Raw genomic sequence first — 24,742 nt, forward strand, 5'->3', positions numbered from 1 at the left:
TCTGGCTCTCGGTTGGCTCTTAGTCCACTCTCGGTGCTGCTGAGCACTACAGCCACCCACACTGACTGGGCACTGCCCTCCGCTCGCCTCATTGCGGCCATCTGCAAGCTTCTCCCCGAGGACCTGTGTGTCCTGTTGCTGCTACAGGCAGCTCCTCCCACACTGATCAGACTGCCCCTTCCTAGAGCCCAGCACCCGTCACTCCGACATCATCACCCCGCTTGTGCTCACGCACTTCCTTCCCACAAGCCCTCAACTTTCCTCCTTCCCGTCAGGGACTGCGTGTCCTTCCAGGTTCATCCTTTAGGACCCCTGTCCTCTTTGCCCATGCCAGGCCACGGGGTTGTCTCCCGCCTGGCACATCCACACCACGTGCCCTCTAGCGCTCATGTGAAATTACAAAGGGCCTGCCTCCCCAGCTGGGCTACGAGGACAGAAGCCAGTGTGGAGGCCTGGGCATATCCCACCTTCTGGAGACGTCCGCTGAAGCCAGAGGAGAGGCAAAGTGGACTAAGTGCTCCCGAGTCCAGTGCTCTCCTTTTAACAGGTAAGGTTTCGGCCCCATTGAGAGCCTACAGAAATGCTCTGCTAGAGGTGAGTTAGGAGAAGGCACTGGCACCCCACTCCAGTGTCTTGCCTGGAAAATCCCATGGACGGAGGAGCCTGGTAGGCTGTGGTCCATGGGATCGCAAAGAGTCGGACACAACTGAGCGACTTCACTTTCACTTTTCACTTTCATGCACTGGAGAAGGAAATGGCAACCCACTCCAGTGTTCTTGCCTGGAGGTTCCCAGGGACAGGGGAGCCTGGTGGGCTGCCGTCTCTGGGGTCGCACAGAGTCGGACACGACTGACACGACTTAGTAGTAGTAGTAGAGATGAGTTACTGTGCTCAGTGACCTTTGAGAAGTACTTCAAACTCCTGGAGCCTCAGTTTCCTCCTAAGCAAAATAGGTGGTTTGTGGATTCAGTGAATTACTCAATGTCAAGCACTTAGCCAATGCCTGACACACAGTAAACGCTCCATGTATGGCAGGTATTTTATTACCTAAACCGCCCTGCCTTTGCCTGCACTCAAACACTGCCCTCTGTGCCCCCAAACTCACATTTTGACAAGCCATAGTTTTAATCTGGGAGGGAGACTGCCAGGGCCTGGGGCAGAGGTGGAAGGGCAAAGAAAACAATGCTATTGGAGTTAAGGACTGGCATTTTCTGAATGAACAGCAGACACTGACTTTTGGCGGTCAACATCCAGATTTACAGAGCCAACAGAGAGCTGTTAACCAAAGACTACCTCAGGTACCAATTACCACAGGGAGCATCAATCAGGACACTGGCAGCAAGGGAAACCGAAAGCTAACCTTTTCCAGAGACCCTGGATTTCCACGAGGTTCTCACAGTTCTGCAGGCAAGAAATGTGGGCTCTGGCAGAGATGGAGCCGCCTTCTCTAAGGAAGACATATATAAAAGTCTTCTATCAAGGCAATTCGATACAGGTCCCCCGGGAGACCCCACAGGCCTCTCGAAGTACCAGGGAACATAATGCTTTCTGGCCACTAGATGGAGGGCACTTGTCTGAAAAGGAAGAAGGTAGGGTGGAAGATGAAGGGAGAGAGAGGGAAGGAGGGAAGATGGAGGCAGGTCAGAGCTGTAGGCTGGCTGAGCCTGGCAAACCAGAGGAGAATGTGTGTCATCATCGGGCACCAGAGCTGGAGGGGGTGGAGGGGAGAGACAGGCCGGGAGACAGAGGGAGGCCGCCTGTGGTCAGTGCCCCTTGGCGTTTGTGTACTTGCTAGAACTTACTTATAGCTCTGAGGAGTGGCTTTTTGCTCTATAGTATTTTCTGCTGGATTGACTAGACACAGAAGCCTTGAGACAGGGAAAGAAAGTAAGAGGGCTATAAATATGCTTTATTAGTTGCTGATAATTTTAATAGGAAGATATTGAGAGAAGAGATATTTGTGGAATTCTTACTCACTTCCTCCTCTAAGTTAGCAGGTCCTTTAAAGCCATTCTTGATGTTCATTCACAGGGGGACCCAGGGGTATGTATACTTTGAGCACCCCTCCTGGGACACTGCCACTTTAACCAGACCTCCTGGCTCCCTCTGCGATGCGAGGTACAGCTGAGACATCCTTTTCTGGTGGGAGTGAGAGATCAACTCTTGAAATACCCCCAGTGCCTTCCTGTTTGCCACCAACTGCTGCTCTGCCACTAGCCTATCCTCAGGCTGGGCTGGGCCATGATGCCCTGAAGTTAATCCTAATTACTCATATTAAAAACTCCAGGAGTCTAGTTCAGCTCTCATTCTTACCAATTTCCTGGTAGCATCTGCCATTAGCACCATCCCCTCCCCTCCAGAAACTCATCCTTCCCCTAACTGGTCTTCTTCCCCTTCAACAAAAATCCAAGTGCTGAGCAAGAGAGTCTACAGTGATGAGAGAGGGGTGAGAACGGCACAGTCCCAGACCTGGGGTCACTAATATGTCCTCTGCAATGTCTGGCCCGTCAGACAGTCAATACACATCTGTTGAAATCAACAGTGATTCTTCAGACCCACCCCCCGCCCCACCCCCCCCACGCAGCACCCAGCTCAGAATCTTGTACCTGGTCAGAGCTTGGTAACTCTGTCACAAATAGGTCATTACAGATGAATTACTAAACCACTGAACAAGCACTGCAGCATTCAGAGGGTGATGCAGGATGGAAGTGCAGGGACACTCTCTGAGGCACTGGCCTGGTTTCATGGATTAGAACAAACACTCAAGATCCACGGCTTGCAGTGTGAACTACAAAGCTGTCACCCCAGGGGAATTAGTCCCTGGATGGCCCAGGATCCAGGCAGGCCACCCTTCACAGTCTCAAGTCAGGATGCGAGGTTGGCTCAGGGGGGTGGGGGGTGGGATGGAACAGGGATGCTGGGGCAGGTTAGAGGCAGATGAAACACCCTCAGATTTGGGCTCAGATACACGTACACACATCAGTCTCTGCATCTCACAGGCACCTATTATTTTTTGGCATTACATTTTCTAGATATATTTCAAAATGAAAAGGGGGAGGAATATATTTAGAAACATATATTGCGTATATAAGAAACTGGCAATACTGATTGTCCCCTGGGAGGAGACCTGGGTGTGCAAAAGAGTAGGGAAAGAAATGCATGTCTCACTGTATGCCTTTGGGGAACATGATTTTTATCATTGGTATATATTACTTATTAAAGAAAATAATGTGCTGCGTGCTTAGTCACTCAGTCATGTCTGACTCTCTGTGACCCCATGGACTGTAGCCCGCCAGCCTCCTCTGTCTGTGGAATTCTCCAGGCCAGAATTCTGGAATGGGGAGCCATTCCCTTCCCTAGGGGATCTTCCCAACCCAGCAGTCAAACCCAGGTCTCCGCATTGCAGGCAGATTCTTTACCATCTGAGTCACCAGGGAAGCCCAAGAATACTGGAGTGGGTAGCCTATTCCTTCTCCAGGGATCTTCTCCACCCAGGAATTGAACCGGGTCTCCTGCATTGCAGGTGGATTCTTTACCAACTGAGTGAGCAGGGAAGCCCAAAGAAAATAATTACTTTCTATAAAAATTAAAACAGTGAAAAACCTGCCAGATATGAGAAACATCTCATAAAATGCATAACAAGATAAACACACCATTGAAACAAAAGAAAGTCCAGAAATAGCCCTATGTATATACAGAAATTTCATGTATGATAAAAGCAGCCTCTTCGATCATCGGGGAAAAGCTGGAATACTCAATTAATTGTGTTGAGATAAATGGGTAACCATATGAAATAAAATTAAGTTGATTCCTCTCTACACTATATCAGGAAAAATTCCAAATGAGTCAAAGTAAAAATGTAAAAAATTAAACCATAAAAAGTACTAAGCAAGAGCATGAGGGAATTCCTTTGCAGCCTTGAAGAGAGGTAGACACTCTGAACAATAACTCAAAATCCAGCAAAAACAGTCTCATAAAAATTTCTGATACTAAAATTATTCAGATAAAATAGCTAATCATTTCACTCATATTAAGTCATCACTTTGTACGTTTTAAATATATACAATTATATTTGTCAATTATTCCTTAACAAAGCTTGGGAAAAAAGAATTATTCAGATAAATACATAAGAATGTGTGTAAAATACAAAGAAAAATATGTGTAAAATACAAAGAAAAATTTGAAAATGAAGAGAAAACAAGATATCGTGAGGAATGACCAAGTACATTCACAAAAGAACCAAACAGAACTTCTAGACTAAAAAATAACAAAACAAATTAAAAATTCAGTGACTGAATTAAATAGCAGATAAGACACAGCTGAAGAGAGAGTTAATAAAGTGGGAGATAGTTTTACAAGACAGACCTGAAGTAATTATCCAGAAAGTACTTTGAAAAGACAGAAATGAAAAATATGAATGAGATAAACAGATATGGAGCTTAGAAAAACCACTAACAAATCGTTAATTTGCATTCCATAGGGAGAGACTAGAGACACTGAAGAAATAACAGCTAAAAACTTTATGGATAAGATATAAAGACATGTTCAAAATCAGAGAAAATTTACCACCAGAAGACCTTAGTCAATGACATTTTAAAGGATGTATGTATGTAAAGTGAACCCAGGCAGAAGGCCTGAAGTGAAAGAGGCATGCACATTTTGGCTCACACACTTTTCCTTGCCCACATCCAGAATCAGTTTTGTAGCGCTCTGAGCCTTCCCACTAGCCTAGGCAAAAACAGAACCCCTCATGAGAACTCATCTAAGTACATGCAGACCCCAATGACAGAAATGAAAAGCTGCGTACCACCCTTCAAAGAGAAATCATGGAGTAACAGCGAGACTCCTTGACCACCAAGGTTTACTAGGCACACAGCTTATCTTCAAGAAAGCAGCTGTTTTCAACCAATGGTGGTAGAACAGTCGCACATTCGTATGCAAAAACTGAATCCAGACACAGACCTAACACTCTCTGCAAAAATTAACACGAAAGGGGTCAGAGACCTAAATGTAAAATGCGAAACTATAAAACTCCTAGAAGATAACATAGGAGAAAAATCTAGATAATCTTGGGTTCGGTGATGCCTTTTTAGATACAACACCAAAGGCACAATGCATGAAAGAATTGAAAGTTTTTTTTTTTAATTAAAAAAAAAGAAAAAAAAACACCCTTCTGCTCTGTGAAAGACAGTGTTGAGAGAATAAGATAAGTCACAGAGCAGGAGAAAATATTTGCAAAAGAAAGCAATGAGATCTTTCCTTTCTCTGGTCTAACCCATAGGGCTGGGAGAGCAGGGGACATGGGGCCATTGTTTTATGAAGGTGCCCAGATCACACTTACACTCTCCTGGACAACCGCATGGCCTCCTTAGGAGGACTGGGTGAAGGACCAGATAAAAATTCAGGTTTTGGCCTCTGCAGCAGATTCAGGAGGCCCTGGGAGAAGTGCGTCCTCAAGCTGTGCTGCAGGATGCCACCTCTGTGGATGGAGAAGCGGGGCACTAGGGTGCCCCACTCCTCAGTGCTTTCCACGCCTGGCCTCGGCCCTGAGGTCCGACTTACCTGGGTAGCTAACAAGCTGGCCATCTGACAACAAGTCACCAGGGAAATGGCAAATGCTAAACTGCTGCTTCTCCAAGCACCTCCTGAAGGTTCATCCACCACGGAATCATCTAGGACTGCCAACGTAGCTCCCAGCTTAATGACTTCATGATTTGCTTCATATGATCATGTACAGTGATCAAGAGCAGATGTTAATAAAAACAGACTAAAATCTAACTCTCTTTTGTGCATGTACACATATACACAAAAGGCATTCGGTGCCAGCTGCTATCTCTAGGCACTGAGATTATGAGTTTTCGCTTCTTAAATTTTCAGACATAAATTACTCACATAACTGGAAAAGGGAACATACATTTAAATACAGTCTGCACACACTGGGTACCCAGCACACTGGGGTTTCAACTTCTGTGTTTCCGATTTTTTTCTGGTTGTAACCCTCTGGCTTATTAAAATCCAGTCCCCCTGAGACCCCACTTTCATCTGCTGACAGGCTTTGCAGAACAGTGAGCCCTGTGGGGTTCTGGGAGCCTCAGGAAAACATGAAGTCTCTAGCAAGAAGAGTTAGCTGGGTCCTGGCCAGAAGTTTAAGTCTAAGGTTGGGTGGCCACGGAAACAAGCGAGAGACACAGCCATTCAGAGGGCTTCGAGCATCACAGAGCCAGCCTGTCCTGTTCTCCCTACCCTATTTTTAGCTGTGTGAGTACAGGACACACTTGGCTGTTCCGGATAGGAAAGCAGTAACAAAGGCCAGGTAAGTGACAGAGCCAACTGCAGGCTCTTCCTACCCTAATCTTCCAGGCTTGTCGGATCCTTTCTTTCCCAGGCCAGAAATGCCAAGTGTGATGGATGTTTGTTGAAATGAATATCTGTGTAACAGGGCACACTGCTGACAGAGGAGGCCTCTCCCTGTCATACCTACAAGAGAGGGGGGCAGGGATGGAATGCAGACAATGAATACCACCAAAGGGATATGCAACAGCTGACCTGAGTTATAGATCAGAAAGCAAGCAAACTGAAAACCTGGATGAGGATGATCACTTTACTAGCTAACATGAGGCAGAGGTGTATCTTTAACACCATCCCTTTTCCCTGGGGTTTTACTACAGGATGTAGTCAGGCACAAGGGCTAGGACACATCCAGTCTGCAGAGTGGCCATAAGGGTCCCCTGGGTGAACCCTGCTTGTTCCCCAGGTCAGGACCTGACCCTGAAAACTTCACCGTGGTTAGCCTAGTACCTACAGACAGCTTCAGAATGGAGCACCTGCTGTGAGAGACGCCAGGTGCCTGCTAGAAGTGTGTGGAGGTCCTTCCTGGTCACCAGCAGGAGATGAGAGAGAGAAGACTGAGGTCTGAAACACAGGGTGTGGGGAGGGGCAGGGAATGGGGAAATGGAAAGGGACTGGTAGGTGAAGAATATGCAAACCTGGATGTCTTCATTATTTTGTAGATTAGAGCCAAAGATGACAGAAAAAAAAAATTGTAGGCATGGCCTTATCCTATAAGAGGTGGAAATATACTATGACCGTAGGTTTTAAACAGACCAGAGCAGGGTATCCAAATCAACAGATCTCTCACAGTGATCAACTTGAGAGGGTCTACACTTATTACAAAGTGTCGACATTCAGTCTTGAGATGCGAATTCCCATCCTCCTTACTGTCGAGAAATCAACTGAGAATAGATTTGATTTTTGCAAACAGGCTTACATCCTAGGAGGCAGGTTGGCAGCTGTGTGATCAGGCTATGTAGCAGTCTCTAGACTCCCCCACCCAAAAAAAGATGTCATTGCACATCCCTTTGGATTTGATGACCAGGAACCAGGTCTGTCCTCTCAGGAGTTGGGTAAGCAACTCCAAAGGCACTTCCCTCCAGGGTAAGCCCAGTGGGCAAGGACTCTCATCTGGCACCTCAGTGACGAGCACAGCCCTGAAGAGTGCTGGGCCCTCCCCAGGTCAGCAAGTGAGTGGTTCAGCTTAGCAGAATAAGCACACAGCGTCCCCAGGCCACAGCCTCACGGCACAAATGCTGAACACCTTCTAATATGTTGAGCCCTGTATGGAGGCGGCAGACCTAGCTCTCCTGATCTATTAGACAAGCTCTGCACCTCAGTGCCACAAGCCAGACCTCAGAGCATCCTCCATGGTGCCTTAAGCTTTGCTTCTTTAGCTGGCATTCCTCATGGTCCCATTTTCACATCCTAAACCACCAGTGTCCCCACACTGCATCATGCAAGGTGTTTATAGGATAGCTGTTTCTTGAAAGGCTTTCTGATAAAAGTTTGGGAACCACTATATATCTAAGTTTCTCCCCTTGGGGATTCAGAAGGACACCCACATGTTAAAGGCTCCCAAACATGCTGCAGTAAACAAAGCTGTTTCCCAGTGGTTCCCAAACTAAAACCAGTTGCTTTACTGAGGAACTCAACAAAAGGTATTCACATATCCATCTCAAAACAGGGAATGTGAATACAGCCATCTCCCAGTTTCACCCACAGAGCCCTACGTTTTGGTGGACTACCTCTTACATTTCACCAAATACCTGGGCTCTGCTGAACACAGTTTGAGCAATGTTGACCCAGGGTGCTTTGCATCCATCTAGTCATGGCATGCTTGCTTTCTACTCTTCCACATATACTTTTCATCCCCCCTATCACCCCCACTGTAGGACTCCAGTGCTTTTAACTTGCCCCTTCAGTTCAGTTGCTCAGTCGTGTCCGACTCTTTGTGACCCCATGAATCACAGCACGCCAGGTCTCCCTGTCCATCACCAACTCCCGGAGTTCACTCAGACTCACGTCCATCGAGTCAGTGATGCCATCCAGCCATCTCATCCTCTGTCGTCCCCTTCTCCTCCTGCCCCCAATCCCTCCCAGCATCAGAGTCTTTTCCAATGAGTCAACTCTTCGCATGAGGTGGCCAAAGTACTGGAGTTTCAGCTTTAGCATCATTCCCTCCAAAGAAATCCCAGGGCTGATCTCCTTCAGAATGGACTGGTTGGATCTCCTTGCAGTCTAAGGGACTCTCAAGAGTCTTCTCCAACACCACAGTTCAAAAGCATCAATTCTTCGGCGCTCAGCCTTCTTCACAGTCCAACTCTCACATCCATACGTGACCACAGGAAAAACCATAGCCTTGACTAGATGGACCTTTGTTGGCAAAGTAATGTCTCTGCTTTTCAATATGCTATCTAGGTTGGTCATAACTTTCCTTCCAAGGAGTAAGCGTCTTTTAATTTCATGGCTGCAGTCACCATCTGCAGTGATTTTGGAGCCCAAAAAATAAAGTCTGACACTGTTTCCACTGTTTCCCCATCTATTTCCCATGAAGTGATGGGACCGGATGCCATGATCTTCGTTTTCTGAATGTTGAGCTTTAAGCCAACTTTTCACTCTCCACTTTCACTTTCATCAAGAGGCTTCTGAGTTCCTCTTCACTTTCTGCCATAAGGATGGTGTCATCTGCATATCTGAGGTTACTGATATTTCTAGCGGCACTCTTGATTCCAGCTTGTGTTTCTTCCAGTCCAGCGTTTCTCATGATGTACTCTGCATAGAAGTTAAATAAGCAGGGTGACAATATACAGCCTTGATGAACTCCTTTTCCTATTTGGAACCAGTCTGTTGTTCCATGTCCAGTTCTAACTGTTTCTTCCTGACCTGCATACAGATTTCTCAAGAGGCAGATCAGGTGGTCTGGTATTCCCATCTCTTTCAGAATTTTCCACAGTTTACTGTGATCCACACAGTCAAAGGCTTTGGCATAGTCAATAAAGCAGAAATAGATGTTTTTCTGGAACTCTCTTGCTTTTTCGATGATCCAGCAGATGTTGGCAATTTGATCTCTGGTTCCTCTGCCTTTTCTAAAACCAGCTTGAACGTCAGGAAGTTCACGGTTCATGTATTGCTGAAGCCTGGCTTGGAGAATTTTGAGCATTACTTTACTAGCGTGTGAGATGAGTGCAATTGTGCAGTAGTTTGAGCATTCTTTGGCATTGCCACTGGTCTATGGACTTGTGTGTTCCCAACATCAACTTTCCCTAGGGCAAAAACCATGTCACATGTTCCTATTTCATATCTCCTAAACCTCCCAGCACTGAGCAGGGCTGTGCTGTGCACAGGGAAGAGATTCCAAAGAGGCTTTCTGAGCTGAACTGAATTCAAGTTCCTCTAAATATCACTTAAGAAAAAAAGTACCACAGTAATACCAGAGCAAAGACAATGCCTCAAAGAAACTACCTCAGTTTCCCCATGATAATACTTCTTTTTATCTATAATTTATTCAGTGTTTACTAAGAATGCTGGCAAAATTCATAAGATGCAATACCAATCTTCACAGCAACCTGAGAGTTGGGGCTACTATCACCACTTGGCTGGAAGGTCAAGGGCCCTGGGGTGGAGAATGGACTGTGCTGGGGCACCGGGAAGCCCAGCAGACAGCATAACATTCCTCGGGAGGCGCTCTGGGAAGAGTCAGCAGGGCTGCAGAGCCAGGCACACAGAGAGCTGGGGAAGGAGCTGTCTGGTCGCCAGACTCAAGCCTGTTCCAGATGTTGCCTCTTCCTTTTAAGTTTGGCAGATGATTGGGCTCTGCACCCAAGAGGAGAAACAGATGCCAGCTTCAAGTTTCAGAGAAGACGCAGGCCCCAACCTCCTCCCACAAGCACCCCAGCCTGGAGCAGACCATAAGGAGGAGTACTCCGTGGTCCCTCACCCCTGAAGACATGCTCTTCACAGGGGATCATCTATCTGGACTCTGATGGCCCCTGGTCTGCAGGACTGCTGTCTGTCCTGATGCTCTTGTGCTGGTCTGGCCTCAGCTCTGGCCTAACCCAGGCCTAGGGCTGGGCATGCTCAGCTCCCAGTTATCTAGAAAACCCCTCAAGGTTTTCATGAGCATGCCAAGAGCTCAAGACAGAAGTAGCTTTCAACACCAGACAGAATAAGAGTTTGGTAATAGGGCACCTTGGTGTTGAGGGTGAGTCTGGCTTTAGGGGTGTGTGTGTGTTAGCTGCTCAGTCATGTCCAACTCTTTGCCACCCCATAGACCGTAGCCCACCAGGCCCCTCTGTCCATGGGATTCTCCAGGAAAGAATACTGGAGTAGGTTGCCATTCCCTTCTCTGGGGGATCTTCCTGACCCAGGGATTGAACTTGAGTCTCCTGTATTGGCAGGCAGATCGTTTACTGTCTAAGCCAGCTTGAGGAAGTGGAGTCAGATGGCAGCTTGAAATAAACCAGAGGGAGTAGGCCTGTAACAGCCAGGGCGTTCTGCAGGTGCCTGGTCAAAGGACCCCACAGCCGAGTGGGCAGGGACAGCCCCACCAGCATCCCCAAGGCAAGCGGGCACCCTCGGTCACCTCAGCAGCCAGAGCAGGACTACTCCCTCTCTGCCGTCACCCTAACGTCACCAGGTTAATAGCTGGGCACTTACACTGTGCAGACACAACAAAGCACTTCACACGCACCCTCTCATTCCCACCTCACAGTAAGTCCATGGCACTCACTGTAACCCCCATTTCACAGATAACAGAACTACAGCTTGGGGATGTGAGTGAGCTGCCTAGGCCATAATGAGGAAATGGCAGCTCTGACGCCAGGGTCCCTAGTCTTAACCACCTGGTTCTGCTGCCCCTACCAGATTCTACTGGACAGCATGGCACCCCAAGTGGTGCCGCAGGCTGGCCGGAGATGTCAGCTCCCTGCTCCAGAGCTACCTGGCCCTAGGTGGGCCCTGCAGCTCAGGCACCCGAGCATCCAGACCCCTCCTCAACTCTCCACCAGAGTGTTCTCACAGGAGGCCAGGTCAAGCCATGTCAGAAGAGCACTGGGTGGCACCCCATCACCGTGCCTGCAACTGTGTGCCACCTGTCAGAGAAGGAGACAAATCCTCCAGGGGACCTTTCAGGTGACAACTAGACCAGCAGGGCAGCTCTGGTCAGCAGGTTAACACACATCCTCCAGGAAAAGTTTTCTGAAGCCTGATCTCAGCACGTGTGTTCCTGCATCATCACCGCCTTTTCCTGGTTTGTGCCTGCCTCTGGACAAAGCTTCTGGGGGTCGGGGGAGGTCTTGCTCTGGCTTGACTCTCAGCACTGGACACAATGCAGCTCTCCTGAGGACCTGTGGAATGGGTGGCACTTTGCTCAGATGCCGTGTATTGGAGCACAGTGTCTGAGCCCGAAGCTACATTAGCGTTTCCCAGCTCTGGGAAGAGGCTGGCACCCAGTAGGTGCATTGTGAAGGTGGCAGAGCTCTTTCCTATCCCTCACAGGGCTGGTTGGCACCATCTCCCTTTCCAGGTCTCAGCTGATTATGTCTCCTCCTCAAATAAAACCCTCCTGGGTCAGTTCACCTCCAGGCCCCCAGGCACTGGGGCTCCTTGGCCAGTTTACAGCCTCCACAGCCCTTGGCACAGTCAGGAACCATCTGGGTTGGCTGGTTCTTCCTTCCAGACTAGAGCATGAGCTCCATGGAGCAGAGACTATTTCTGCCCCAGCTACTCCTGTGCTCTGGAGCTAGCACAGGGCCGGAAACAGAGCAGGTACTCAGTAAGCATGTGAAATGACTGGAAAGGGTCTTCTGTGAAACAGGAGCAGACAGCAGAGCAGAAAGAGAGCTGGGCCACCTCTACTTCTCTCTCAGGGACCAAAGCCCAAGTTCTGAGCAGGCAGATGGGCTCCCACAGCCCAGCCCGAGGGGCTCAGGACGGATCACCTCCTGAGAGCAGTCATGGCGGGGCAGGGCGGGTGGAGTGCAGCAACGCTCCTGAAACTCAGCTCCTGCCCATCAGACAACCGGACACAGTGGCTAGCAGTGATCAAGTATAGCGCTGAGGGCCTAGGACATCTCCCAAGGTCCCATCCCACAGACCAGATGACAAGTCAGGGCCCCGGGCAGTGGTCACTCCAATGACTCAACACTGTGGGTAGGCAGAGAAGACGGCTCAGATTCACCTAACTATAGCTCTTCTGGAAGGACTTGGTAAAATTTCAAAATATGTATTACTTTTTAATACACAGGGGTTAACATGGCTAATGCCAGAGTAAGGATTTGCCTTCAGTGACTTGGCCAGCTCTAGCACTGGACTGCCCTGATCATTCCCACCCCACTTTCGGACCACTACTGAACCCAGGACAGTCAGAGATGGACACAGTTGCGGGGGTTCAGGGTCAAGGTGCCCGGCCCCCATGAGAACAAACCTGCTGACCTGGCCCTCACATGCGCTGCGCTCAGTTTCAGAGCCAAGCAGACACAGACAAGGAAAACATACAGATTTTCTGTGCGGCACAGACAGCTGTTGCCTCAAACGTGATGGAGCAGCAGTATGCCCCCGCCAATGCCCTGCTAACTAACAAGAGGGAGCTTGATGGAAGAAATGAAACTGCTGTGGTACTTGACCTAATGAATGCGTCTGTGAACATCCCAGTGTCATGCCTGTGCCAGGGGCATCATATGATTCGGGAGCCAGGAAACACAGGTTGGCAGGATTTACACATCATGTCAACTTTCCCCACTGTGCTCAAAGTCCCTTTGGATCTCACAGCAGCCTGGAGTTGGTAAAGCAGGGACTGTTGTCTCCAAATGAGTTGAAAGGAAATTGGGATCCGGAGAGGTTAAATGACTCTCTCTGGGTCACAGAGCACTAAACTGCTAAGCCAGACCTTAAAAGTCTCCTCTGGGTCCCACCCAGTGGCTTCTCCCCTGGTCTCCCTGGCCAACTGCCAGCATTACATGTGGTCTTCCTGGGTGTGACACCTATGTTCTGGGCTTCTGTTTCCTCATCTGCATAGTGAGAAGAACCATGCCTATGTCATGCTACCAGGCATGCCACCTATGAGTCTCTGACAAGCACAGGGTCCAAGTTCCAAATACGTGCAAAGGCCTCACAACTAGAACCCCCAATACTTTTTATGCCTAGACACTTTTAACAGAACACAAAAACTCTAGAACCCTCATAGTTGTGAGGGGAAGCCTTGGGTCTTGTCTTAACGAGAAGGCTGGGAGAGCAGGGAGCAACCCAGCCTTGTCTTGCTGAGTCAGTCTCTCCTTTCTCTCTAGAGAGATAGCTGTCCCCATCTGCCACTTGCCCTGATGATGTATGGAGAAAAAACTGGTAAAAGCATTACAAAGGGACAGCAGGATGTGCCCCTTTGCAAGTACTTCCTGGTTATACGTGGCAAATCTTTTTATGCCCTGAGGTTGGTTTCCTCAATACTAAAAATGGCGGCTGGGGTTGCAGGGGGGTGTACGTGAATCCTGCCCAGCTGACCTCCCACAGTTGCTATGGAGTCACCAATAAGACCAACAACATTTTATCTGGGAAAAGGACCAAGGACCCCCCACCCCCCGTCACCTCGCCCCAGAGGGATGGCTGATTACTAGACTGGGACAGGGGAAGGTCAGGAGGAGATGAGAATATCTCATTTTGTTGGAAAGAAAAGAAATGTACAGAGTGATGGAGAGGGGGAATAAGGGCATAAAATCCAGCCTGAAGGTCAAATTTGAGACAATGTGACCAAAATACTGAGTAAAGACATGGCAGTACATAACATGTTAAATTCTAAAAATCCACGAACCAGCATTGATAGAAAAAAAAAAGAAGGGAAGGGCAGAAAGAAAGCTCTTCTTAGCAGAAGAATGCCAACTAATAAATGTAGGAGAAAGACAGAAATAGAAAAACCACTATTTTATAACCACCCTAGTGATAACAGATCCTGGTAATAAGATCATCAAGGAATGCTAACGCCATGGGTGAAAGGCTGAGATCCAGGATGTGCAAAAATGCACAGACACCACCTTAATCCAATGACCAAAGTGAAGATCACCAGTGACAGGACAAACCCACAGCAGGGGCTCCTGACACGATGCCAGAGAAGGATTCAACATCGCTTACAGAATTCTCCTGCCAAAACATTTAACCTGAATCCAAGCCTGAGGCCCACACAGATTAAAGGGCATTCTGCAAAATATCTAGCCTGTGCCCTCCAAAAACATCCATGTCATCAGAGATTTTTTTTGAAAAGCTAGGGAATTTTTTAAAATGAACCTAAAGAAACCTGACAGACAAATGCAATGTATGATCCTAAAATGGATCCTGGATCAGGAAAGAAAATAGAACAAAATCATAAAGCACATTATTGGGACAATTGAGGAAATTTCAAAACAGACATTATTATAATAGGTAACAACCAAACAGGTAACAGCCAAAAATAAATGTATACGTGTGCATGCACATGCATGCACACACACACACACACACACTCACTCACTCACACACACACACACACAGTGGAGAGAGATAAAGCAAGTGGGTCAACATGTTCACAGACGGTGCATCTAGGTAAAAATGTGCACTCACTGTTCTTCTAACTTTTCCGTAGGTTTGAACATTTTCAAAATAAATGAACAAGGTCCTCCCAATCCTTGGAAGCTGTGTGTCCACAGTGACTCAAGCACACTCACCTGTCAGGTACTCCAGGACGGCGGCCATGTACACGGGCGCCCCCACCCCGATCCTGTACTTGGGGTGGCCTTTCTTGATGTACCGCAGCATCCGGCCCACGGGGAAGATGACTCCCGCCTTGGCGGACCGGGAGGTTTTGGTGGACTTCTTCTTCCCACCCCGGCTGGACATGGCGGTGGCCCTGGAGATGGATCAGCAAGTACACTGTGGAGGCAAGCGAATTCTCGGGTCAGGATTACTGGGGACATCGCCCCTTTCCCCACACCCTCTGGCCCTGGAAGAAACGGGCTGTGCTGGCAGATGCCACCGCCTACAGTCACGGAGCCCTGCGAGCCCAGTTTCTGCATTCCACCCATGTGCTTCAGCCCTGGAAAAAAGAATGGCTTAGCTTTTCACATTTTATACCATGACATCAATTTTATCAGCCACTTCCATTTAAACGTTACTCTGACAACGACTGCTCTTAAGTGCCTCGCCTTTATGCCACATGATGTAAAAGAAAATGGGGTTTCTTGGCTGAGATCTATATGCTTGTTTAATAATTGTATTTTCATACACTGGAGACCAGGGCTGATACATTTGCTGAACACTTGATAAAAGAAAACTATGTCACCTGCCTCTACAATGAAGACGTTAAGTCAGACACTTAGGTTCTTTGATGAGAGCAGCCTCTTTCCCTTGCAGTCCTTTATCTGTGAGAGGCAAGAATTGCCCACAGGAGTTAATCGGGCAGCCAGGTTGGAATATGAGGCCCTCTGAGCACTTCCTGACTGCTAGTCAGGCCTGTCCTCAGAGAAGAGAGTCCTTCCTTTCTTCTCCAACCCACTCACCATCCAAAATGCCCCATACCTCTTGTAGGGTCCTCTCTTCTCCACCCCGACTGTAACTGGACCCAGGTCACCACTATTTTAACCAAATGATCACACATTTGGTCCTGAAAAGGTCTTCCCACCACAGGCCACACTCTAATCCACCTGCTCTCCACTGGCTGAGCTGTCTCCATGCACACAAATCTGAGTATGCTGTGGTACTGTTCTTAAGTTTTCCCTGCTGCCACAATTCCCAAGACGCAATCAGAACCTTTGGCCTGTCATGCAATGCCCTAGAAATCTAGGCCTGCCACACCCATCGAGCTTCACCCGTGCTTCCTGAGGTCTAAACGCAAACACAGGGAGTACCCCCAAATGTCCTCCTCCACAGTAGTCGTGCCCTTTAGCCAGGACCTCCTCTATCCTTCACGCTTTTCTGCCTTCTGCCCACCCTCCCGCGTGCTCCGTCCTCTGGGTTCCCATGTGCTTCACACCACGGCACTGACGTGCGCACATACACACTCCCCCGCCCTCTCTCCCTCGTCACACCACGAGGTCTCAAAAGGCTGCCCCTGACTGTATTCCTGGCGCAGTACCACACAGCAAGGTCGCAGACGTTTACTAGGAGCATCGAGTCATTCACGTATGCACTTAAGGAATCATGCTTGGGACGGAGACGACAATGCACAAGGCAGTTGGGGCCTTGTTCTCCCAGAGCTGGTGGGCACAAGAAATACTACATAACCCTCAGTCACTCAAATGGGAACTGTGAAAAACCAGTGCAGGACACTGCGGAAGGGGCTGTGAGAGGCCCTAGCCTGTTCCAGGGCACCAGACAAGACTTCCCTGGAAGACACAGATGCTCAGACCACTGAACCAAACAGTCAGGTCTCCCATTTACTGGTAAACTGAGGTCAAGCTCCAGTGTGGGCTCCTCCGGCTCTAACAGTCCCTATCTCTGTGACCGTGGAAGTCACAACGTTAGGAGTCCTTGTTCCTGACACCCGACCCTACATTCAAGATATACATGGTCCACATCTAACATCAGTATGACCCTCAAGACCATCTTGGATGGTCGGCCTGACAGAGATGGCCAAAACAGGAGAAGGCAGAATTTCTGGGTACTCTGACAGGCTCATCAGAATTAAGGGGGCTCAAGGCCTGTGTGATGAGAACCCTGTATTTCACCCTGTCAAGGGAGATACCTAGTCTTAATTGATCATTGATTGCTAAAGAGAGTCCCAGAAGGGTCTGGTTTTTCTGAAACAAATAGTTGGCTCCACTTCTTCTGTAATGAGCTCTGTTTTAAAACATTCCTGGCAAACAGGTGCCCACGCTCACTCTGAGCAGGAAATGGTATTTGTACTTGTGTGTGCATGTGTTTGTAGGGAAAAGTTGGATCTGGGCTCCCAGCAGTCTTTGGCTTTAATACAAATATGTTGCACAGATTAACCCCAGACCTTTAGACTGAGAGTTTTAATGGTTCCCCTCTTCCAGCAGGAGAGGCCAGTGACCAGGGATGGTTTATGCAGCTCAGCCCTGTTCTTCCTGGTGCACAGACTCCAGCTCTGTCTCTGGGTGGACCTGCCTGGGTATGTTTGGGGCTGACTTTGTGGGAATCGGACAATGTCCTGTCCCAGACAGGAGCCACTAGTACCCAGGGACATGACACGCCTATTCTTCAAAAGTAACATTCCTGGGGATCCCCTCTGATTCGAGCCAAGAGCCTTTAGTCAACAAGCTGGTGACTCCCGAGTCCCTATCCCAGCGTACACCTGGCTGCCGAGCCCCAGGGCTCTGTTCTGATTGCCCTCAGCAGGGCCTGCTTTTAAATCCCATGTGAACTCCTGTGGGTTTCTCAGCCCCAGCGGTGGCAACATCATGCATCAAGCTACCAATCAGGGGCCAGTCTGTCCCTACTTCTCTGCCCACCTCCACAGCTCCCAGTCATTAGCCAGGCTCCGTTGAACCCACTTCCATAACTTCACAAGCCTCTTCCCGTCTCTTTGTCCTCCCTGCCTTGGTTCAGCTCCTGCTCCTCGCCTGTTCTCCACAGCATTAGTCTCTCTCCATGGATGCCAGAGGATCTCTGCCACTTTGCTGGCTCTCCAGCTCCCAAGCCAGCCACAAACAGCATCCTTTACTTCTTCAGCACTGCTTCCCATCACCCCTGCCTGGGCTTAGATGCCCAAGTTGCCCTTGACTTCCTGACCTGTGAAGCCATGTCCAGAATGTTTTTACACATGCTGCTTCTCCTGCCTGAAACACCCTTCATCCTCTTGCCAAACCTGAATTGATGCTCACACAACCTCTCCTCTTGGTCCCAACCATGGACTGGATTGTTCACTGCTCCGTATTCCCACAGTACATACCCTGGCACCTCGACGTGTGCCTGCCTCCCTAGCTCGACTCAACTAGGACCTACTCCATGCCAGGTGCTGCAGTCATGTGCAGATCCCCAGGTTCCAAGAAAGACCTTATACATCAGTGCTTAAACGTCAGAGCCATCTTCAGGTCTCATTTGGAACCAGACTCCTCTGATAAAACAGCCCTGAGTCTTCATTCCCTCCCCAAGACTGCCCTGAGGAAGTTCTGTTCCTTGCCCCTCCTCATGTTCTTGCTGCACTTCTAGCAGTAAATCCCTAAACTGTAGCCACAGCTATGAAAGAATTCTAACTGAGCCACGCAGCTTCATGATATCCAATAATGTGTGGTGATTTTAAAAACATCATTTGGAAAATCGCCTTGGAGCGGTGCAAACTCCAGATAAATCCACGAGTGCGGCAGGTCCATCCTGCTCTTCAGAAGTCTAGGAGACAAGGTCGGTTACGGCCAAGCACCAGCATGGGGAGGCAGGGTGGGAAGAGTAACTGTGACATAAGTGGCTGCTGAGCACTGCGATTAATAACTTGAGTTCCAAAGTCAGACTAACCCAATTCAAGTCACAGATCCACCACTGAGAGCCTATATATCCTAGGCCAGCTGCTGTAACAAATAAGCCCCTACTTCTTATTTCTTACCTGGGGAAAGTCCATGACTGGTGTTTCTCTGCAGGATGATTCATGGGTCCAGACTCCTCCCACCCTTCAATGCACAATTTGGGGTTACCACTGGAGGTAAAGGGCCATGGAGGAAAATACCCAGCGGCTTTCAGAGGCAGGTCTGGAAGTGGAGCACACCACTCCTGATCATGACCTACCAAGTACAACATGGTCACCTGGCCACACCTACTGCAAGAGAGGTTGGAAAATGTCCTCCAGCTATTTCCTACAGAGAAAAGAGGAAACAGCCAGTCTCTGTAACCTGACAAACCAACTTGAGAGCTGACCCTGAAGCCAGGGTCTGAGTGACCAGTCAAAGCCTACTTTGAACCATGTCCTGCGTCAAGCCTTTTCTGAGAGGTGGACAGTCCTTTGTCATGCAGAAAGTGGCTTCCCATGCATTCAGCTTCTCATTGGGGCACTGACCTTGTTCACAGGAGAAACAGCAACAGTACCCTGCCAAACTGACAAAACTGTGTCCTTCCTTCCTGGATTCATCAGTCAGGAGGGCAAGCCATTCAGCAAACCAGAAGCCCTCAGCCCTGCAGAGGGTTCCACATGCTTTGAAGACAGTGATAGGTCTTCAGGCAACCCTGGCATCTGTTCATTACTGAACATTAGCTTGACTGTTATCAGATCAGGAAATGAAGATTTTGTGGTTGATCCTGAAGGGATCTCTGTGGTCTTTATCTCAGCAACTCCTCCAGCTATAAATCAATCACAATAGACATGAACCTTGTTTGCAGAAACCCAAAGTTCACGCAGACACAGAGGCGGAGTGGGCTCTACAGAGAAGAGCCAGGCTCAGTGAGAAGCAGGTCTTTGACAACAAGCCCCTCAATGATCAAGATGTGACTGTGACATTGTGATCTGTCCTCAAAGCACAGGACAAATGAGATGCCTGGCTGTGAGGATCCCGTGAATAAGACAGACAAGAAAACAAAGGGAAGGGGAACAGAGGCAAGGAGGGCAAAGGGTCACCCTACTACACTGTTGTTCTCCTCGCCAACAGGGCACCACAACTGGCTCCTCCGTGTGCCGCAAACCACCTTCATCCCCACTTCCACCCTTTGGGACATGCCGCTCACTCGGTGTGGAACTCTCTCTCCTGCCCTCAGGCTGGGGCGATTCTGCCTAGTGGATCCAACATTTCTCTGATGATGGAGATTGATCAAGGAGCTCCCTCCTCTGCCTCCCTGCAGTGGCTGAGCCAGGTGGCCCCCAGTTCTAGTCTAGTGTGCAGCAGTCCCATGCCCAGACTCTGGCTTTGTACAAGACCCAACCAACTCTGGCCCATCTTTCCTATTACCAGCCATGAGGGCTCCACCAGGCTGAATCACTCTATTTACTCAGTAGACATTCCTGCAGTGGCCCCTGAGTCCAGTGAGAAATCCCTTTTAATGAACCTCAGCCACCATTGAAATATGCACAATTGTTTTTCTCAGTCTTATATAAACGGCTCTCTATAAGCAGTTTCCAGCCCTTCCCTGACTGTCACGCTGGATCCAACTTATACAAATATTCTAAAGCCACCCACCCCACTCCTAACACTTGTTACACTGTATCACCACTGCCTCTGTTCTTGCCTGTCTTGATGGGATGGACCAGGCCACTCTGCTCACTGACTGTATCTCTTAGAACCTACCACCCTGTCTGGTTCCTGCTGCTGCTGCTGCTAAGTCGCCTCAGTTGTGTCCGACTCTGTGCGACCCCATAGACGGCAGCCCACCAGGCTCCCCCATCCCTGGGGTTCTCCAGGCAAGAACACTGGAGTGGGTTGCCATTTCCTTCTCCAATGCATGAAAAGTGAAAGTAAAGCTGCTTAGTCGAGTCCGACTCCTAGCAACCCCATGGACTGCAGCCTACCAGGCTCCTCCATCCATGGGATTTGCCAGGCAAGAGTACTGGAGTGGGGTGCCATTGCCTTCTCCAGTCTGGTTCCTGAGAGGCCCTCAAGTGCTAGCTGGGTGGTAAATGATAAGTTACAGTGGCTGGGGGCTCTCTTGACAAAAATGAGGGCTGCATTTGCAAGGATCACAGGACTCAAATGTGACAAGTGAGACACCAATCCGGGAGCTTCTCTGGGACCATTCATGTGGGAGACCAGACCCACAAAATTCAGGAAGCTTGTGGGGCTACCCTGGGGATTCCCAAGAAGGGACCACCACCATTTCCCTGATGGCTGAGGTATGAGCATGCAGAGGCCTTCGGTGACCATCCTATGACTCCAGCAATCTCCCTTTTTGCAGTTAAGACAGGCACAGTAACACAGACCAGTGGAAAAGACTTACCTTCCTCATATCTGTAAGATGCTGACCTCTGTTAAAGCTGCCGCCTAGAAAACTCTCAAAAAATCAGGGCACTCACGAAACCATTGGAATGGTCAATGGTAAAGTCTTTTATATCTAAGGAATGAATGTGTGCATATTGATCTTGAGCAAAATATTGATTAGAACTGCTGGGGGGCTGCTGGTCAGACAGCCCTATCTCTGGCCCCCAAAGATGAAAGAATCTGAGCTATCAGCGCTCAGGTCACTGTTACAGAGTGAGGACTGCCCCATCCATTCCCTGCCAGGGGATAAGTGCCCGCATGTCCACATGCATCTGTCACCTTCCCATCAACTCGAATCACCAAGGCAAACCTGAGACACTCAATTCTGACGTGCAGGACACTAATCCTGTTTACAGCATTCTCTTCCATTTACTCCCATCATACCAAATGATTAACAGTGACACTGCTGTCATGTCCCCAGAGGCATGTGGATATACTACACAACTATCACTTGCAGAGCTGGGGTTCACAAGATGCACTCTGATTGGCTCAGAACAGAGACTTGTTCTGGTACTTTGGCCAATCACGAAAAACATCTCTCTCCATTCATAAAACACTATACCACAAAATGAAAGGGATTACTAAAGAACTTACGGTCCATCCTCAGTGAACCAAGGGATTGCAAACAAGAAGAAAAGGACAAATTGAGCTAATAAATAAACCTTAAACTGAACACTTTGTTCCAGCAGATTTTACTCTTCTCATGTGTCAGGATTTTAGTGGTGGGAAAAAACAAAAGCCAAAATGAAGAGTGTTATTTACTACAAGCAGGAACAGTTAGCAGGAAGGCAGTCTGGGATTAAAACGTTCACCTCTGCAAATCCACTCTGTGGTATGCATCCTGAGCGACACTAAAGGAACCAGCACTACATTCCAATAGTTGGTATGGCACTGCCTGCCTCCTTCGCAAGGAAATTTTCCTTCAAACCTCCTCTCCCTGTTAAAGGACGTGCCAACTAGGAGACAGTCACCCCAGTGGAAGGCCATCAGAGGAACATGGGAGCTTCAGTAGGGCAAGACCCTGGTCAGGCTTAGCATCTAGAAGCTATTCAATGTTTGTTGAACAGATGAAGCATCCCCAAGAAAAGACATCTTCCTCCTATCCAGAGCCTTTGCAGGCTTATTATTGCTCTTGGGAAGAAGTTTAAATCCCTCATTGTGTTTCTGATCAGGTTCCCCCTCTGTGATTTGGTCTGTTTGGCCCTCTGGCTTCACTAGTTTCCCTCCAGAACCACGACTTCCTGAGCCTCTGGCAGTTCCCCCATGTGATCTCTACTCTCATTGTTCTCAGACTTCGCACAAGCGGGCCAGGTCTCAAACACTTGTCCCTACCTGCCCTCCTTTGCCCAGTCAACTCTTACTTGGTCTTTCCGTGCCTAGTAAGGGCTTGCTCCTGGCTAGGTTACTGTCCTGGGAGCTGCTATGAGAGCTACTGTGGCTTCCTGCACTGACCTTGCAATGGACACTTGCCTGCCTTCTGCTCCTCATGTCAGCTTCCCAAGGGTAAGAACTCGACATTTCTTCTTTTCTTTTCAACTACATACCAGTTTATTAACAAAAGGATATAACTTGGGAATAGTCAGATGGAAGAGATACATACATACGGTGGTGCAGGCAAGGGCATGCATGGAGCTTCCACGCCCTCTCCAAGTGTGCCATTCTCTCTAAATCTCCACTTGTCCATCAACCTGGATGCTCTCTGCACTTTGTCCTTTGGGGGTTTTACAGAGATTCCATTACATAGGAGACATGACTTACCAAATTACTGGCCACTGGTGATTGATTCAAGCTCCAGCCCCCTCCCCTCCTAGGAGGCAGGGGGACATGGCAAAACTGGACACTTTCTTGATCCAGTTCTGTCCCTAGTGCTTGACCCCCAAGAAACCTGATTCCCAAGAAATATTCCCTGAAGACTGCAAGGCACTGATCTAGAAGGCTTGATCCAAGCTAACAAGCTATACAATTCTCTGGAATGAAGAATTAACCACTTGGGCTCACTCATAAGAGCTGAGGTAGGGCCCAATGTATTTCTAAACCTACAGAACTCGGGAAGGACCCATAAGACAGACGTGGGCCCCACTGACCTCTGCCCTTTCCCAGCCCAAGAACAGGGATCTGAAAAAGCTGACACAAACCCAAGGGCACAATCCAAAGAGAACTAGAAGCTGCTGCCATTCTGATGAATACCACATATAGATTCTTGTTGGGTTTTGTCAAGTTGGGCTTTTGTGAGTTTGGGCTTTTATTTAAGTAAACCTCCTTTGAATGGCTTGGGGTAGCATTAACTTTGAAGATATTAGAGGTAGGTCCCAAAATTCATGTATATAGTCCAAGCCTCTCTTGGAAATAAGAGATGAAAGGGTCTTCCAGAGATCTGCTATCTGGAGGACCAGAAAAAACGGCAGCCTGAGATGTACCATTCTCTGACCCTGGCCCACTGGGTATAGACCAAGCCAGTGACTTATAGTTGTATGAAGTATAGAATGTCGTGTGTGATGGGCTAGACAACTCAAAGTTTAGTAAAACATAAGCCATCCCATCCTCATTCTAAAGGCCCTGCCTCAAACAATTTTCACTTATTTAACCCCCTCCCTCCTCCTAAATACCTTTATCGAAGGATCAGTATTAACAATGGTAAGAGATCAAAACAGTAACAAAGTGGAGAGATTTCCTACTCTCCTCCTAAAAATAGAGTAAATAAGATTTTAAAGTCTTGAGGATTTAGGAAGAGGAAGAAAGAAAAATAGGTTGAAAAATACATCTCTCCTCACTGGGGAGCCTCTTGTGCAAGACTGAGATGCTGCTGCCCAGCTTTGGTTAGTAGTGTACATGGGTATTAATTCCAGGTGCAGCAGAGAAGTGTCCATTTCAGAGCTAATAACGCCTCTGAAAGCAGACCAGTAATCTAAAGGTGGCCTGGAGTAGGTGGATTCCATCTAATTCACAAATAGAGTCTCCCACTCATTGAAATTTAAAACTTCAAAATTTCCTGAGTCCTTGGAGCAGGAAATCTTGGAACAAAGCACTTTCCCCCTCTTTAATGATGACACCTCAAACCACATAGGTAGGAGAGAGAGAGAAGCTAGCAGGAGCGCCCATCTAATTGTCTATTCTTATACGCTGTTTATTGGATCATTAAAGTCTTACAAGGACTTCGTGGTAACTGTAATTGTTGAATTTAAGGCTTGTCTCAGCTGTGTGTCTCTTATTTCCACACTCGGGAAAGTACGTTTCAAGCAATCTGCTGACAAGATCCTTCGTGAGTGATCTGTGGTCCCGGCACTAGTGCAGGTGGCATGCGCCGTCCCGCACACCTGTTGTCAGGTGACTTGACCAGCAGCACCCTGCGCACTCACCTCCTCTTTCCACCCCACCCCCCAGCGAGAGACTTCCCTCCTGGCCTTCTCCACTCGAAGAGCCTACAGCCTTCTGGAGTTACCTTGGGAAAAAAAAACAAAAACAAACAACACCTCCCAACCACAAAGCAAACAAAAGGCTGATCACAAAACGAGAGGGCAGCGGGGGTTCCTGTGGCCCCT

At 48.5% G+C, this 24,742-nt stretch overlaps 1 protein-coding gene across 18 annotated transcripts in view; it reads right to left on the reverse strand.

Annotated features, from left to right (window-relative positions):
* MACROH2A1 (macroH2A.1 histone) overlaps nucleotides 1-24,742 on the reverse strand; it is an 81,770-nt gene that overhangs the window by 55,885 nt on the left and 1,143 nt on the right. For all 18 annotated transcript variants that reach the window (XR_015167434.1, XR_015167435.1, XR_015167432.1 and 15 more), the window contains exon 2: nucleotides 15,021-15,225. Coding sequence is in view for 14 of the 18 variants with exons in the window: in XM_086411684.1 (XP_086267810.1) it covers nucleotides 15,021-15,192 (172 nt within the window). In the remaining 4 variants the exon portion in view is untranslated. The remainder of the gene's footprint in view (nucleotides 1-15,020; nucleotides 15,226-24,742) is intronic.

The sequence above is a fragment of the Bos grunniens genome, chromosome 7 (assembly GCF_055505025.1).
Source record: "Bos grunniens cultivar Pamir isolate PY7600 chromosome 7, Bosgru_T2T1.0, whole genome shotgun sequence".
Classification (NCBI taxonomy): domain Eukaryota; kingdom Metazoa; phylum Chordata; class Mammalia; order Artiodactyla; family Bovidae; genus Bos; species Bos grunniens.